General features: G+C 40.9%; 2 protein-coding genes across 6 annotated transcripts in view; one reads left to right on the top strand and one right to left on the bottom strand.

Annotated features, from left to right (window-relative positions):
• Positions 1–3,960, top strand: part of LOC147078624 (amino acid transporter heavy chain SLC3A1-like) — a 63,848-nt gene extending 59,888 nt beyond the window's left edge. For 2 of the 4 annotated variants that reach the window (XM_085960277.1, XM_085960278.1), the window contains exon 4: positions 2,448–3,941. In XM_085960277.1, coding sequence (XP_085816403.1) covers positions 2,448–3,941 — 1,494 coding nt within the window. Of the gene's footprint in view, positions 1–2,447 lie in introns of all 4 variants that reach the window. The other 2 variants (XM_085960279.1, XM_085960280.1) reach the window with 2 other exon arrangements.
• Positions 3,954–12,100, bottom strand: part of ex (FERM domain containing expanded) — a 35,108-nt gene continuing 26,961 nt past the window's right edge. For both annotated transcript variants that reach the window (XM_085960276.1, XM_085960275.1), the window contains exons 3-4: positions 7,697–7,776; positions 3,954–6,235 (exon numbers count right to left, since the gene is read on the bottom strand). In XM_085960276.1, coding sequence (XP_085816402.1) covers positions 4,067–6,235; positions 7,697–7,776 — 2,249 coding nt within the window. In that variant the 3' untranslated portion in view covers positions 3,954–4,066. The remainder of the gene's footprint in view (positions 6,236–7,696; positions 7,777–12,100) is intronic.

The following is a 12,100-nucleotide window of genomic DNA, read 5'->3' as shown; positions in this document are numbered from 1 at the left end:
TTTCATTATAATTAATCTACATTGAAAGAAAATAGTTCTCAGAAATTGGACAATCTATCTGTAAAATAAGTAGTTGGTATCTAGACAGATTCCAGTACGTATACCTAGGAGTTAGTGTTCAATTAATTTTAATTGCTTAGAATTGATTGCTAAATTTAGTTACATTGCTTGTCACATTTATAGTAGCTATAAACAAAGGCCTCATTGAGAATAATATTTTTAATGTTGCCAGTAGTCAAAAGAGAATAATTTGACAATAAATTTGCTGGATTCGTTTTGTGATGTCGTCTTCTATAATGGTCGTGAACACCTTTTCACTTAGATTGTTCAGCAGTTTTTTAATAGCTTTTGTTTATTACAAAATTTCATTTAGCCTCTTTGTGCCCTCTCTCCCGTATGTAAATTTAGTCAAAGCAGATTTAACTTTAATGTATTATTTTACCAAAGTTGCCAACCCCAAGTCATCAGAATATCTATTTTAGCCAAAGAATTTGGACTATCTTGTATACTACCCTATTTTTATTTTAGCATTTACCAAATGAATGAAGTATCGTTAAGTTGGCAATTTTTTTTTTCACAACTGAAGCAATGGGTGCCACTTTTTGATATTTATTGTGTTTCTGCTCTCTTACTTACTTGTTGATTATAACCGATTTTTCATCAAAATGATTATACTTATTGGTTACTTATTTACACTCACCATTCATCCTGGCAAATAAATCTCATAGTAAGTGTGAAATTCTCTGCAAGTGAACCTGTAACACGAAGTCTCTTTTAGCTAACCTAATTAGTAGACCAGATGTCCTTTATTGTGTCACTTATATTATTATGATTAGACTCCCATCTAATATATAGACGAAGGTTGATTTTAACCAATTGTTTGGTAGAAAAATTAAATGGGTACTTACATAATTAATGATGTTGACTTTACTTGCAGCCAAACAATAACTTTAAACGTTTTCCCCATAATATTGAAATTTTTAACGACAATATCTTTATTATTTTGAGGTAGTCTTAATTTAATGAAAACAAATAAGTATAATGAGATCCCCGGGGTTCCAGCGGCTAGCTCAGGAGTCCATCGAACCCCGGATTCACAAAAAAAAGAAATTCAAACGGTTGGAGTATAAATAAAACACGGTCTTTCGTGCTCGTAACGTGGTCTTCTTATATTTTACATTTTCTTTAATTGTTTACATATTTTGTTTGAACAATAAGTTTCGCAGGTCCTATCCTATCGGAAAGGGGATGCTTACTAATTACTTTTTTCTTTTTCAAACTTCGCGTACCCACGCCATTCCAGCAAAAAGGACTCTCGTGATTGGCCAAATTTTATCGCGTGATCTTTGATTCGGCGAATCACGAGCCTGACCCTGGCGCAGGCGCGTCGAAATTTGGACGTTGCCGACAAGCGCGGCAAAATTTATTATATTTAAATACTTATATTTAGTCTTAAAATTATCGCTTTCATCCATCATCATTTATACTTTTTAAATTAAATTAAATTTATCTTAATTACACCTCCGCCCAATATGTCATTTTCACACACCGGACGAAGGCCCTTACTTATGAATAATAAATACTTACGTGGTTGAGCAAGGAATCAGATTAGATGTTTTATGAAGCCGTTTCTAGAGGTCAGGGTTACGTTTCGACTTGAGCTACTAAATGATTATTTTACACCGGGAGAAGCCCGCCTGTAACAGGGGTGTATCAATAAGTAACTGACAAATTTTAGTGTGCACTATTTATGTTAGATCTTAACAGCCTACCTCCACTCTTCACCACTGCACTGCGATGCATTCCTCCAGCGCAGGATTTCCAAACTATGTTCTGCGGTTTAATCAGAAGAGTACCCCGATGTGTCAAAACAAGCTATTATTGTTTTACTTACGTTTACTACGACATATTTATGCAAAGCAGGATTTTCTTTTTACGGTGCAAGGAAGTCAAAGTCCAGGAACAGACTCGACGCCACACCAGATATAAGAATTCAACTTTCTAATATCGTACCTTGATATCAAAAGATTTGCAATTCAAGACCCAAAATCATCAGTCATTAAAAATTTCATTCACCAATATTGTTGTGTTGTTTTAAAAATAATTATTGATTATGTAATATTTACCTACCCTACAAAATAAACGTGTTCCGTTAAAATTTCAGGATTTGCGAAGTGTTCCGTCGCAAAAAGTAGGTTAGCGAACGAAAAAATGCATAATTGTAGACAAGGCTATAGAATATAGATCATTACATACAGAATATGTACATAATTTTAGTTAGATTTTAACTATATATCTGGACTTATTGGTTTTTGGAAATATATGCCACAAATAAGGTCTCAAAATCTTTCATCAAAAGTAAACTAAAATATTATATTCTTAATTATCATCAATAGAAATCTATTAAAAAATAAAAATTTCTCATTAAATTAATATGTCTTTTGTAGGAGGAGGCATGCAAAGTGGACGGTCTGGGAATAGGTGCCGCCGGAGGTCAACTGCCGCACTTTGTCTCATGGAACTGGCCGATGATTCGGTGTTTTTTATTTTGGGGAGTTCTTTCTGCACTTCTCGCTTGTTTGGCCATGGTCGTGGCTACTGTAGCCGCATTACCCAAGACCTGTAACCCTGAAACACCATGGTACCGTGGGAGTCTCTTCTACGAAATCTTTCCAGCCAGTTTTCAAGACTCCAACGGAGATGGTATTGGCGATTTTAAAGGCTTGGCAACAAGAGTTGACTATCTGCAAGACTTGGGAGTCAAAGCCGTCAGGCTGAACTCCATATTTGAGTCCGAGCATTATCCGGAAGGTTTTAGACATGCCAAGTCGCTTACGGCGGTACATGAAAGTTTGGGCACTTTGAAAGATTTTAATTTCTTAGTTGAAGTTCTGCACGATCGTAATCTTACAATTATCCTCGATATGCCGATATACCCTTTTGTCTCACGTTTGGACTTGATAAAAACTTCAAATGAATCGACAGAGATAGGAGAAGAGGCAATCGCAGCGGCTCTCCATCATTGGGTCAATAGAGGAGTCGACGGGTTCTACCTGAAAGGTGCTGAAAATTTGTTGAATGATCCAGATTTTGCGGATTCTCTAAAAAAGTGGAAGGATATTATCGGGGATGACAGAATACTGATGCTAGAATATTCGGCATTATTAAAAGCGACACCGAAAGCCCGAGAAGCTATTCTACGAGAGGTTGATCTGTTGAACGTCTTCCTCGATGTGGCAAACGCCAGCAAACATATTGATGATCAAATCGAAGAAGTGACAAGAGGTGACCTTTGGTCTGGACCGGACTATCCAGGAGTCCACTGGACCGTCGGAGACGTGGACTCAGAAAGATTGTCATCCAGATTGTCACAGCGCGGTGCTCCATCGGCCGTGCTGCTCAATATGATGTTGCCGGGCACTCCCAGCATATTCTACGGTGATGAGATTGCCCTGGAAGGTATGAAGGAGACGGAGAAAGACTTCCACGAATCTGAGGACGTCCATAACCTGACGCCGATGATATGGCCGGAAGGCGAAGGACGCTTTACGTCATCCGGTGCTCTACCTTGGGCTACCGGTGTGTCTGGCATTCAACGAAACGCTTCAGAGACGAATGCCACAAGACTCCTGGCCGCGGCTCGTGCGTCATCTCCTCCCATCTATCTGGACACCGTCCAGAAAGACGGAGCTGTGGCACCTAATTCAAAAGTGAGAAGAGTGGACACTGTCATTGTGGTCGAGCGATGGTATCCTCGCAGGAAGTCGTACGTGTTGGTAACGAACACGGGCACCAAGCGTGTCACTGTCGATCTGTCCACATGGTTTTACGGAGGCAAAGCGGCTGTAGCCACCGATGCATCCAGAAAGGGTAGTGAAATTGTCTTCAAAGCTCTCACTTTGGCTCCGGCAGAAGTGATTGTCATAGAGTTGGAGAAATAAAACAAGGAGAGATATATTTGTTCGCGTTATTATTTATAATACTATTGGCGGTATACAAGAGTACGAGCGAGCCCGGTAGCTCGCGGTAAAATTAAATCTAAGTTTCTGTCAGTCTGTCGCGGACGCTAGGCGATGGCCGGGGGCCGCGGATCGGGCACGTACGTGTTAGCCGTGGCGCGGGCGGCGGGCAGGGGGAGGTCCGGAAGGGCATCTCCCGGGTTTCGTCGGAAACCTCTCCGACCTTCGGTCTTGGCCCGGCTCCCAATTGATCGGCCATCGTGGCGCTCGGGCATCACGAATGCCTCGGTCTGCTTCAGCAGCGACCGGTCGTTGCACAGGGCAGAGATGAGAGGCAGGTCGAGGTTCTTGCTTTTTTCCCGCAGGGTCTTGATGTCGATGGGCCCCGCTGGGTCTCGGGCAGGCGGAGGCTCCCGTGGTGGTGGCCGGCGAGGATAAGCGGGCGGAGGAGGTGGGGGTAGGCGTCGGGCTCTCCCAAGGGTTGAGGCGCAGTCCCGAGGAACAGACGCGAATGGGGGAGGTGGAGGTTGACGTCTTGGCGGGGCCACACATGGAGGTAGGCGGATGTAGGAATCGGATACCTGCGATCCGTTGCCACGGCACAGGGACCCCCTCGGACACGCGGCAGCCACTTTGCTGTCTAAGTAGTCTCGGTGGCTGATGGCAGGATCTTGCAGGGGGTAGATTACGTAGTCGACATCACTGTAAAGCTGACGTCGGTACTGCTCGATCTGGGACCGCGCCAGTTGGCTGGTATAAACGGTAAGTGGCGGAGGCGGGGGCACGGGGACCGCTCGCGCCGGTTCGATGGCGCGAGGTCTGGAAGGTGGGAATCGAGCCGGTCCTGCTCTGCCTGGATACGGAGGAGGTTCCCGCACAGGAATACCGAGACGCAATTCCCTCAGACTGGTGGAGAAGGATCCCGCCGAGAGAAAGTTTCTGCTGTCGGACAAAGTGCCACAACTGCGACCGAACAGAGGAGGTGGCCCGCACATACTCTCAGCTGATATACTCGATTCGTCTCTAACTCGTGCACTGTCGATCCTCTTTGGAGGCTCTGGTGGACGGGGAGAGCATCCTCTATCAGGATAATCATCTCCGCAGGGCGAGTGGATTTCTGGCAAGGCAGGGTAGCAGATGCCTGCCGAAGATCGAGACAAAGTGACATAATCGCTGTCCCGTTCCGGAGGTCTAGGAGGGACTGGATAGCCGGATCGCGCGACGATTAGGTCGCTCAGTTCTTCAGCACTGAGGGGTCCTTGCAGGCGATCGGTTGGGTCGCTGCCATCGCCGCGAAACGACCCGGCGCTGGCCTCCGAATCGGCGCGACCTCGAAAGCCGGGGCCTGGATCCGGCCCATCTACACTGTCACCAGACGCGTAACTGTCTCCGAAAAAGCTTGTGCACTCAGACGCGGCGGCATTTCCTGCATAAAGGGTCTCGTCCCCGTCCGTACAGTCGTCGACGGCGGGGAGCGCGGCAGAACCCTCTGCAGTGTAGACGCCACTCGTCTCGCTTGACGCAGCTGGGTAATCGGTCGTCACGGCGGCACCCTGCACCGGAGGACAATCAATCATTATCTCGGGTTCATCTTCGGAGGGGACCCGATCACTCGCAATGCCTGATGTCGTGTTTGAACTGGTACTCGACACGAGGGAAGTCCTCTGTTCGCCCTTTTCGGGATCTGGTGGGGGCCTCTCTCCGAAGACAAACTCCGCATCTCCGTCGCGATAGAGGGCGTCAGCCAGGTCGGGGGTCATCTTCATCGAGAATTGGTGGGTATCTCTGCACAGGGAGAGCAGCAACTTGCTCTTCTCGTCATCTGACGAGTAGAGTGTGATCCTGCTCTCCCCGGCGCGGATCTCGAACTTCTTTCGATCGAAGCTGAGCTTGCCGATGGATGGCCAGGGGAAGGACGCAGGCGGACGGGTGTCGGGGGCGACAGCGAGGCCCGCGGCGCGGACATAGAGCCTCACGGATCCCGGTTCGGGCTCCCGTTTGTGCGCGCGCAACCGGTAGCAGTGTGCGTTAAGCTGGTCAAGGGTGCATGCTTCGCGGAGGTACCGCAGGTCTGCGTCTGCCTCGTCGTCGGCAATCCTGGCAAGGCGAAGGCGCTCCCTGGCGGCCGGTGGCAACGTCACGCGCGACTCTGCCTCCTCAAGTTGCATGGCGTACTGGCGTCGTGACGCCGCATCCTTCAGGAGGGCGGCGCTCTCCACATAGAACTGCACGCGGAGATGCAGCTCCAGGAGCGGCCGGCCGTTAGCGTCCAGACCCTGAAAAACCAAAAATCTCCTTTCAATTTCTTTTCCAACAATACTTCAAGATTCAACACCCATAAAGTTTCGGATTCTACCATCATCCTATGTAATTTTTTTAAGTATATTGTAAGTAGGTATTCCTACTTCAAAAATAATTCAACTACATTTTTTATTCAATGAACAATACACAAGATTTGAGAATATTTTAGTTTTGTCAAACAGTGAAATAATCTGCTAATATTTATATGTGTATATGATATAATATTTTTAAAATAGTAAACCCACTATAAAATACAGAATACTTGTTTAACTACACTATTGTATATTGTACTTATTTTTGTAAATACATAATGTGATTAATTAATTTTTTGAGACAATAAAATAATTATTTTTAAAAGATCCCATTTACAGGACAGTATGAAAAATTTCAATAGCTGTAATAAATACGAAAGCGAAATCTTTGGTACAAATATTAAAGCAATTATATAGTATTCAATTTACAACCAATTTACTACCCTACACGGAATGTACAGTAGCAAAATTCAAAGAGTGGGGACAACCATTCGTAAGATAAACATACTATATTATTTATGTTCATTAAATTTAATGTCGCAGTGTTTTGCAGCAGTTGAGATTCTCACTGTTTTGTTTTTTATCTGACAATATGAATTGCTCTTCCCTATATGATCTACCTACATAATATATCTGAAGCCGGGGGTGGTGGGCCCGAACCATTGGTTGACAAACGCATGTTGTATTTCAATGTGTGCCTCCAATCCAAGGACCGAGTGACCGATGACCTCTGTGTGGAGGCCCATAATATGATCTACTTAGGAGCGAACATTGTAATGTACTTATTAATGAAGCTAAAGCATGTGTCGATTAAAAGCAAGAAGAGAACGGAGAGAATGATTCCGTTTTGAATTATATTATAGGTACTAGGTGGAAAGTAGATTCAAGGATGTAGGTATGAAAAAATATTATTTAAATTTTAGTTAATAATTTTTGTAAAAGTATTATTTCTACAATTAAATGCCCTGAATGTCTTCTAAAACCTTCCAATAATTCTTTTAAATGCTTTGCACGTATAATTCATTGGACAACAATATTTCAGTGTGGAATGCGAATGACAGCAACGCTATTTTCATTTGTTTTGTACATCTGTTATCGATTTCAAAATGATATTAAAAAAATTGGAACTGATCAAAAGATACATCCCTGCGCATTTCAGATTAATTTTTTTGGAAAATGTAAAGTATACACAATATTAAGAAATAAATTAAGCTAAATACCAGCTACCTTGAATTAACACCTTGAATATAGAGTTTTAAAAATTGTTAAAGCAAGTCTGAATCCAATGGATGCAGGTTCGAGTACCACCCGGCACCAATATTTTTTCTAATATATATGTTTTTGAGGTATTCCGAACTAAGTACGTTCAGTAAATTATCAATATAATCTAGGATTTGGACTCACGTGTGTGTGTGATGATCGCCAACTTTTGGGTGCATATTTGGAAAGCTTGCTCTCGAGGTCGGGGAAGAGGTAATCGCCGCCTGAAATAACAAAAAAAACAATATATTATAATGTATTCTTTTCCATGCCTGAATGACGACGTGTGCCTATGATAACAGACACAAAATCTATGAAATAAATAGGGTAATATCTGCGTTCATCCAAATTGTTTTAGAATTATTTAGGACAGCGACAAGAGAAAATGAGGGAGAAAAATTAATACCATGCCTTTGCTTTTTTCGTATAGTTTGGTTGAGAGGAGTAATTACATTGATGTGCAGTTTAGTTATGTTCCTCCATTTATGTTTTAAAATTTCTTATGGCCAGAATTAAATACTTTGTGTAGTGTTCTTGTGTTGTTTTGCTCGCAAAATCATGGAAATTTACAATATTATACACTAATATAAGAAAACAAAATCATTAGTGAAAGGGTCAATAAACATTATAGCTCTATTAGCTGTGACATGTAGGTACCTAGTCCGACGCTGACACTCCGGGCATTTGTTATACGGTTGATCGGTTCTACCTCACCCTGCAGCATCGCTACGAGAACGATCTACGCTCTGCAGGACCTGACATGTCACGAGCCGCTAGGCCGAGCTGGAGCATGACAGAGTGAAGTAATTTATGCTAGTACCTGCTTGCTTATTTGCATTTTCTTAAGTACGTATTAAATGAGTAAAAATAATTGACGTGAAATTAAATTTTGAGTTCCGATGGTAGTGCACATTATTTTTTTTACCTTAGAATGAAATGCGGTAACCTGTTTTCGAATGCATATTTCATTTTTATCAATATAAAGCGGTGCACAATCTATTTGAAACTTGTCCATTTCGTAATTTTTCACGAGCCACAGTGGGTAAAAGTGTTGGTCGAGACCAGTGTTGCCATCTTTTTCTATGCTGATTATAGTACAAAAGCGTAAAAATTATAGTATTTCTAAAAAATATATAGTACAGGAACATTTTTCTTCTTGAATCCTTTAAAATTATAGTATTTTGGTATATTTGGCGTAAAATTATAGTATTTTACATTTTTCGCGGAATCAAAATTATAGTATTGTACTATAACTATAGTACGGTTGGCATCACTGGTCGAGACATTCATTTTATTATGTTTAATGTAATAGTTACTTATTATAAGCTACTCCAATCACTCTCTGCGTTACATACATAATATGTATTTGCAAGATAGAGCTTATATTATAGGAAATTAAATTTTGTCGTATTCAATGAAAAATTTGGTGAAGGAGTAGGTTAACATGTTATTTTGGGCGGAAACAAATGCCATTTTGGGCCGCAGTTTGTGCATCACTGATATAAGCAATCATCGTTTTCTACAAGAACCATTACAAGTGTAAGGTGTCAGCAATAATTGGCACTACGGTCGAAATTCATAGTCATTGCCGCGGCCTGGCTATACGGTAGGTACTTAGGAGTAAAAACTAAAAAAAAATGCATAATTTGGCCACTGCATGCTGTTCGAGAGCTGATATCAACTTATCCATCTATCATTCAAGAGAACTGGTTTAATTTTCGTGTCCGGAAACTTGTACGTATACAGTTCGCCGTATCACACTTCACCGTGAAATGTTGTATCGGAAATATATTGCCGTATATTAAAGACCGTACAACCTTTTTGGGTCGTATAGTACTGACATAAAATTCATGTCTAAATAAAACACGGTTCTTGCCAGTTTACACTTTACAGGAAGCCAGCAGCAAACAAATTTTGAAAATAGCAAATATACTGGATTATTTGTTAGGTTAGGTTAGGTTTTCATTCTTGAATTCATGAATTTTGCCGAAATCAGCTATGAAAATTGAATTAATGTTCATAGTGAATCTAATAAAATTGGAGACTGTATAATAAACAGTCATCTCTTTCCGATAAGAAAGCTTTCGGTGAAATGTTTTACGTACAATTTACACGTAGCCCAAATATATTAAGATATATTTTCGTGTAGGTACCTAATATAGTTATTCAAAAATTCTATAACGCCTTCATCAATCAACTCTTGAGTAACATAGTCTATAATTGAAGGCACCCCCCAAACAACGATAAGGGGTACATTTCAGTAAATTTGAGGAATGAAGAAAAACATTTAATCAAAAATTTTGTGGTTCAAAAATCCCAGATACAGGTTTAATTTTAGGGCAGTGACAAGCAGGGAAGAGATGGCTAAAATCATCACTGAGGCACAGAAAACCTATGTCCCAATTAATAGTGAATGCATACATAAAAGAAATTTCTTTTAAATATAGGAGATGAACGGAATAAAAATAATAAAGTAGTGTTTTACAGGAACCGCGGGCAGTTTGAGGCACTCCGGGCAACTCGGGCATCGGGGTAAGCGTAAACGCCGTAAACAATGTGCAATTGGAGTGGCCACCGACCAAAAGCGCCGTTCACATCATCTGCATTCATTTATATTTCTGATAAATTATTTTTTCTAATAATTACGATTGGTTTTAAAAAAATACGTTAGCAAGTAAAAGCTCGTAAGTATCTAGTCATACTTATCTTTGAAAGTAGGTATTAAATGTATATGTAAATAGCAGTGGCAAAGGATGGAAGTAGGCTGTTATAAATCCGACCAAGTAGAGTATACGCATTATAACTTTTTTGCACTCTTTACTATACTGATACGCCTCTTTGCCTGATAACCTCGCATGAAATTAGATCAAATAAAATTTACTTCTATTAATATATTATGTAAGTACCTACTACATAAAAAAAAACTAAGAAAATAAATAGATAATATAATACGTAATAAAAATATTTTAGAATATATTACATCACTTTCATCCTAGAACCGGAGTGCAAAGTTATGAATTGGCAATTTCTAGTGCACACTAAACTTTGTTAGTCATACGTATTTGTTTACTAGAAATTGTAGTGTTGGTTAGTTTTTAAAATTCAATTAAACCATGCCAATACTTGTAATGCAATATTATGGTAAACTACAAAATGATGATTGTTGCATATCGAAATAACTGGTATCTAATAATTTGAACGAAATATCCAATCGAAAATCTTCATTTATTGCGAACATGTAAGTTGATGAATTGCATTTAATCAATAACTAGCACCACCACCGTAATTCACTGCCTGAATATAGTCGGCCTTAGCAGAGGAATCGAAGAGCGGTGATCAGTTTTAGTTAATCGCGGTGTTTTCCAAACTTATTCATAGCACGTTTCCCAAAATCTAAAAAAAAATTATCTCACGCCTCCCTCCGTCGAATTTTTTTCTGGCATAAAAGAAAATCGTCATAAAGTTGTGAGTCATGCGGATATCTAACAAAAACTATTAATGTGCGTAATTTGTAATACTATCAGTAGCTTCATGGATCTGAATTGCAAAGAACTTTCTCTGTTTAATCCGAAATATTAATTGACTTCTAATAGTGTCTCCCATGCAGACTAACTCTGTTCAACCAAATCGTTTCGGATGTTGATATATTCCACCTACGTGAGATGAGTACCTATAGGTGGACGTTGTTTTATAAATTCTTAAAATAGGGTCCACTTCGCTCATTCGGTGTGCTTCCATGCTTTATAATTTATATTTTTTATAATTTTTGTACCTTTTACTTATCACTTATATCACTTATGTGATACTGCATATATTTATTGCTTCTTTACACTGTTTTTGAATGTCTTAAATTTATAATTTGTAATGTTCACGGTGTATAAAAATAAATAAATTTGAATTTGAACAAGTCTTCTTTTGATAGGTAGTATTATTATTTATTTTCTATAAATTTAATTGAACGTTTTGAATAACGTGTTCTTATCTGAGAAATTTAAATATATACGTACGTTATATGATTGTAAAAAAATATTTATTAATAAATAAGAAGCCTGCGCCCCCAGAGGTCCCGCGACCGATGAGTTTGGGACGCACCAAGTTAAAGGGTGCGATTTATGATTTGTATTTTATTTTTAACGTCATTGAGTGTTCGTAAACCCGCCACTGAGCGTACCGCTAAAAAGATTTAGAAACACTGCATTAGCGCGTGTGAATGCACCTTTGCGGAGTAATCAAGTGTGAATGTGTTTGTGTGGAGGAATGCGGTGCGCCTGCATTCCTTCCTGCGGAGTGAGCCTCGCGCGGGCCGGCTTTGCCCGCCATGCCACATTGCCGGCAGCCCGCGCTACCTGTGTTACGAGCGCCGCCCTCGCCCCGGCCTCCCCCTCCCCCCGCCAGGTGCGCGCCGTGTCCTCTCATCAACGCGAAGGCCCGGCGACGAGACCTCACGAATTTTAGCGTACCGTCCGACTCGGAGGAATGCTGGCGCACGGGGAAATCATCAGAGACCCATGGATTAAAAAAAATGGTATTAACAAAATGCGAATCACT

Source organism: Rhyacophila brunnea, unplaced genomic scaffold, assembly GCF_057557595.1.
Source record: "Rhyacophila brunnea isolate RB1 unplaced genomic scaffold, BYU_Rbru_1.0 scaffold_11, whole genome shotgun sequence".
Taxonomy (NCBI): domain Eukaryota; kingdom Metazoa; phylum Arthropoda; class Insecta; order Trichoptera; family Rhyacophilidae; genus Rhyacophila; species Rhyacophila brunnea.
This window is presented reverse-complemented; position numbering and strand designations above follow the sequence as displayed.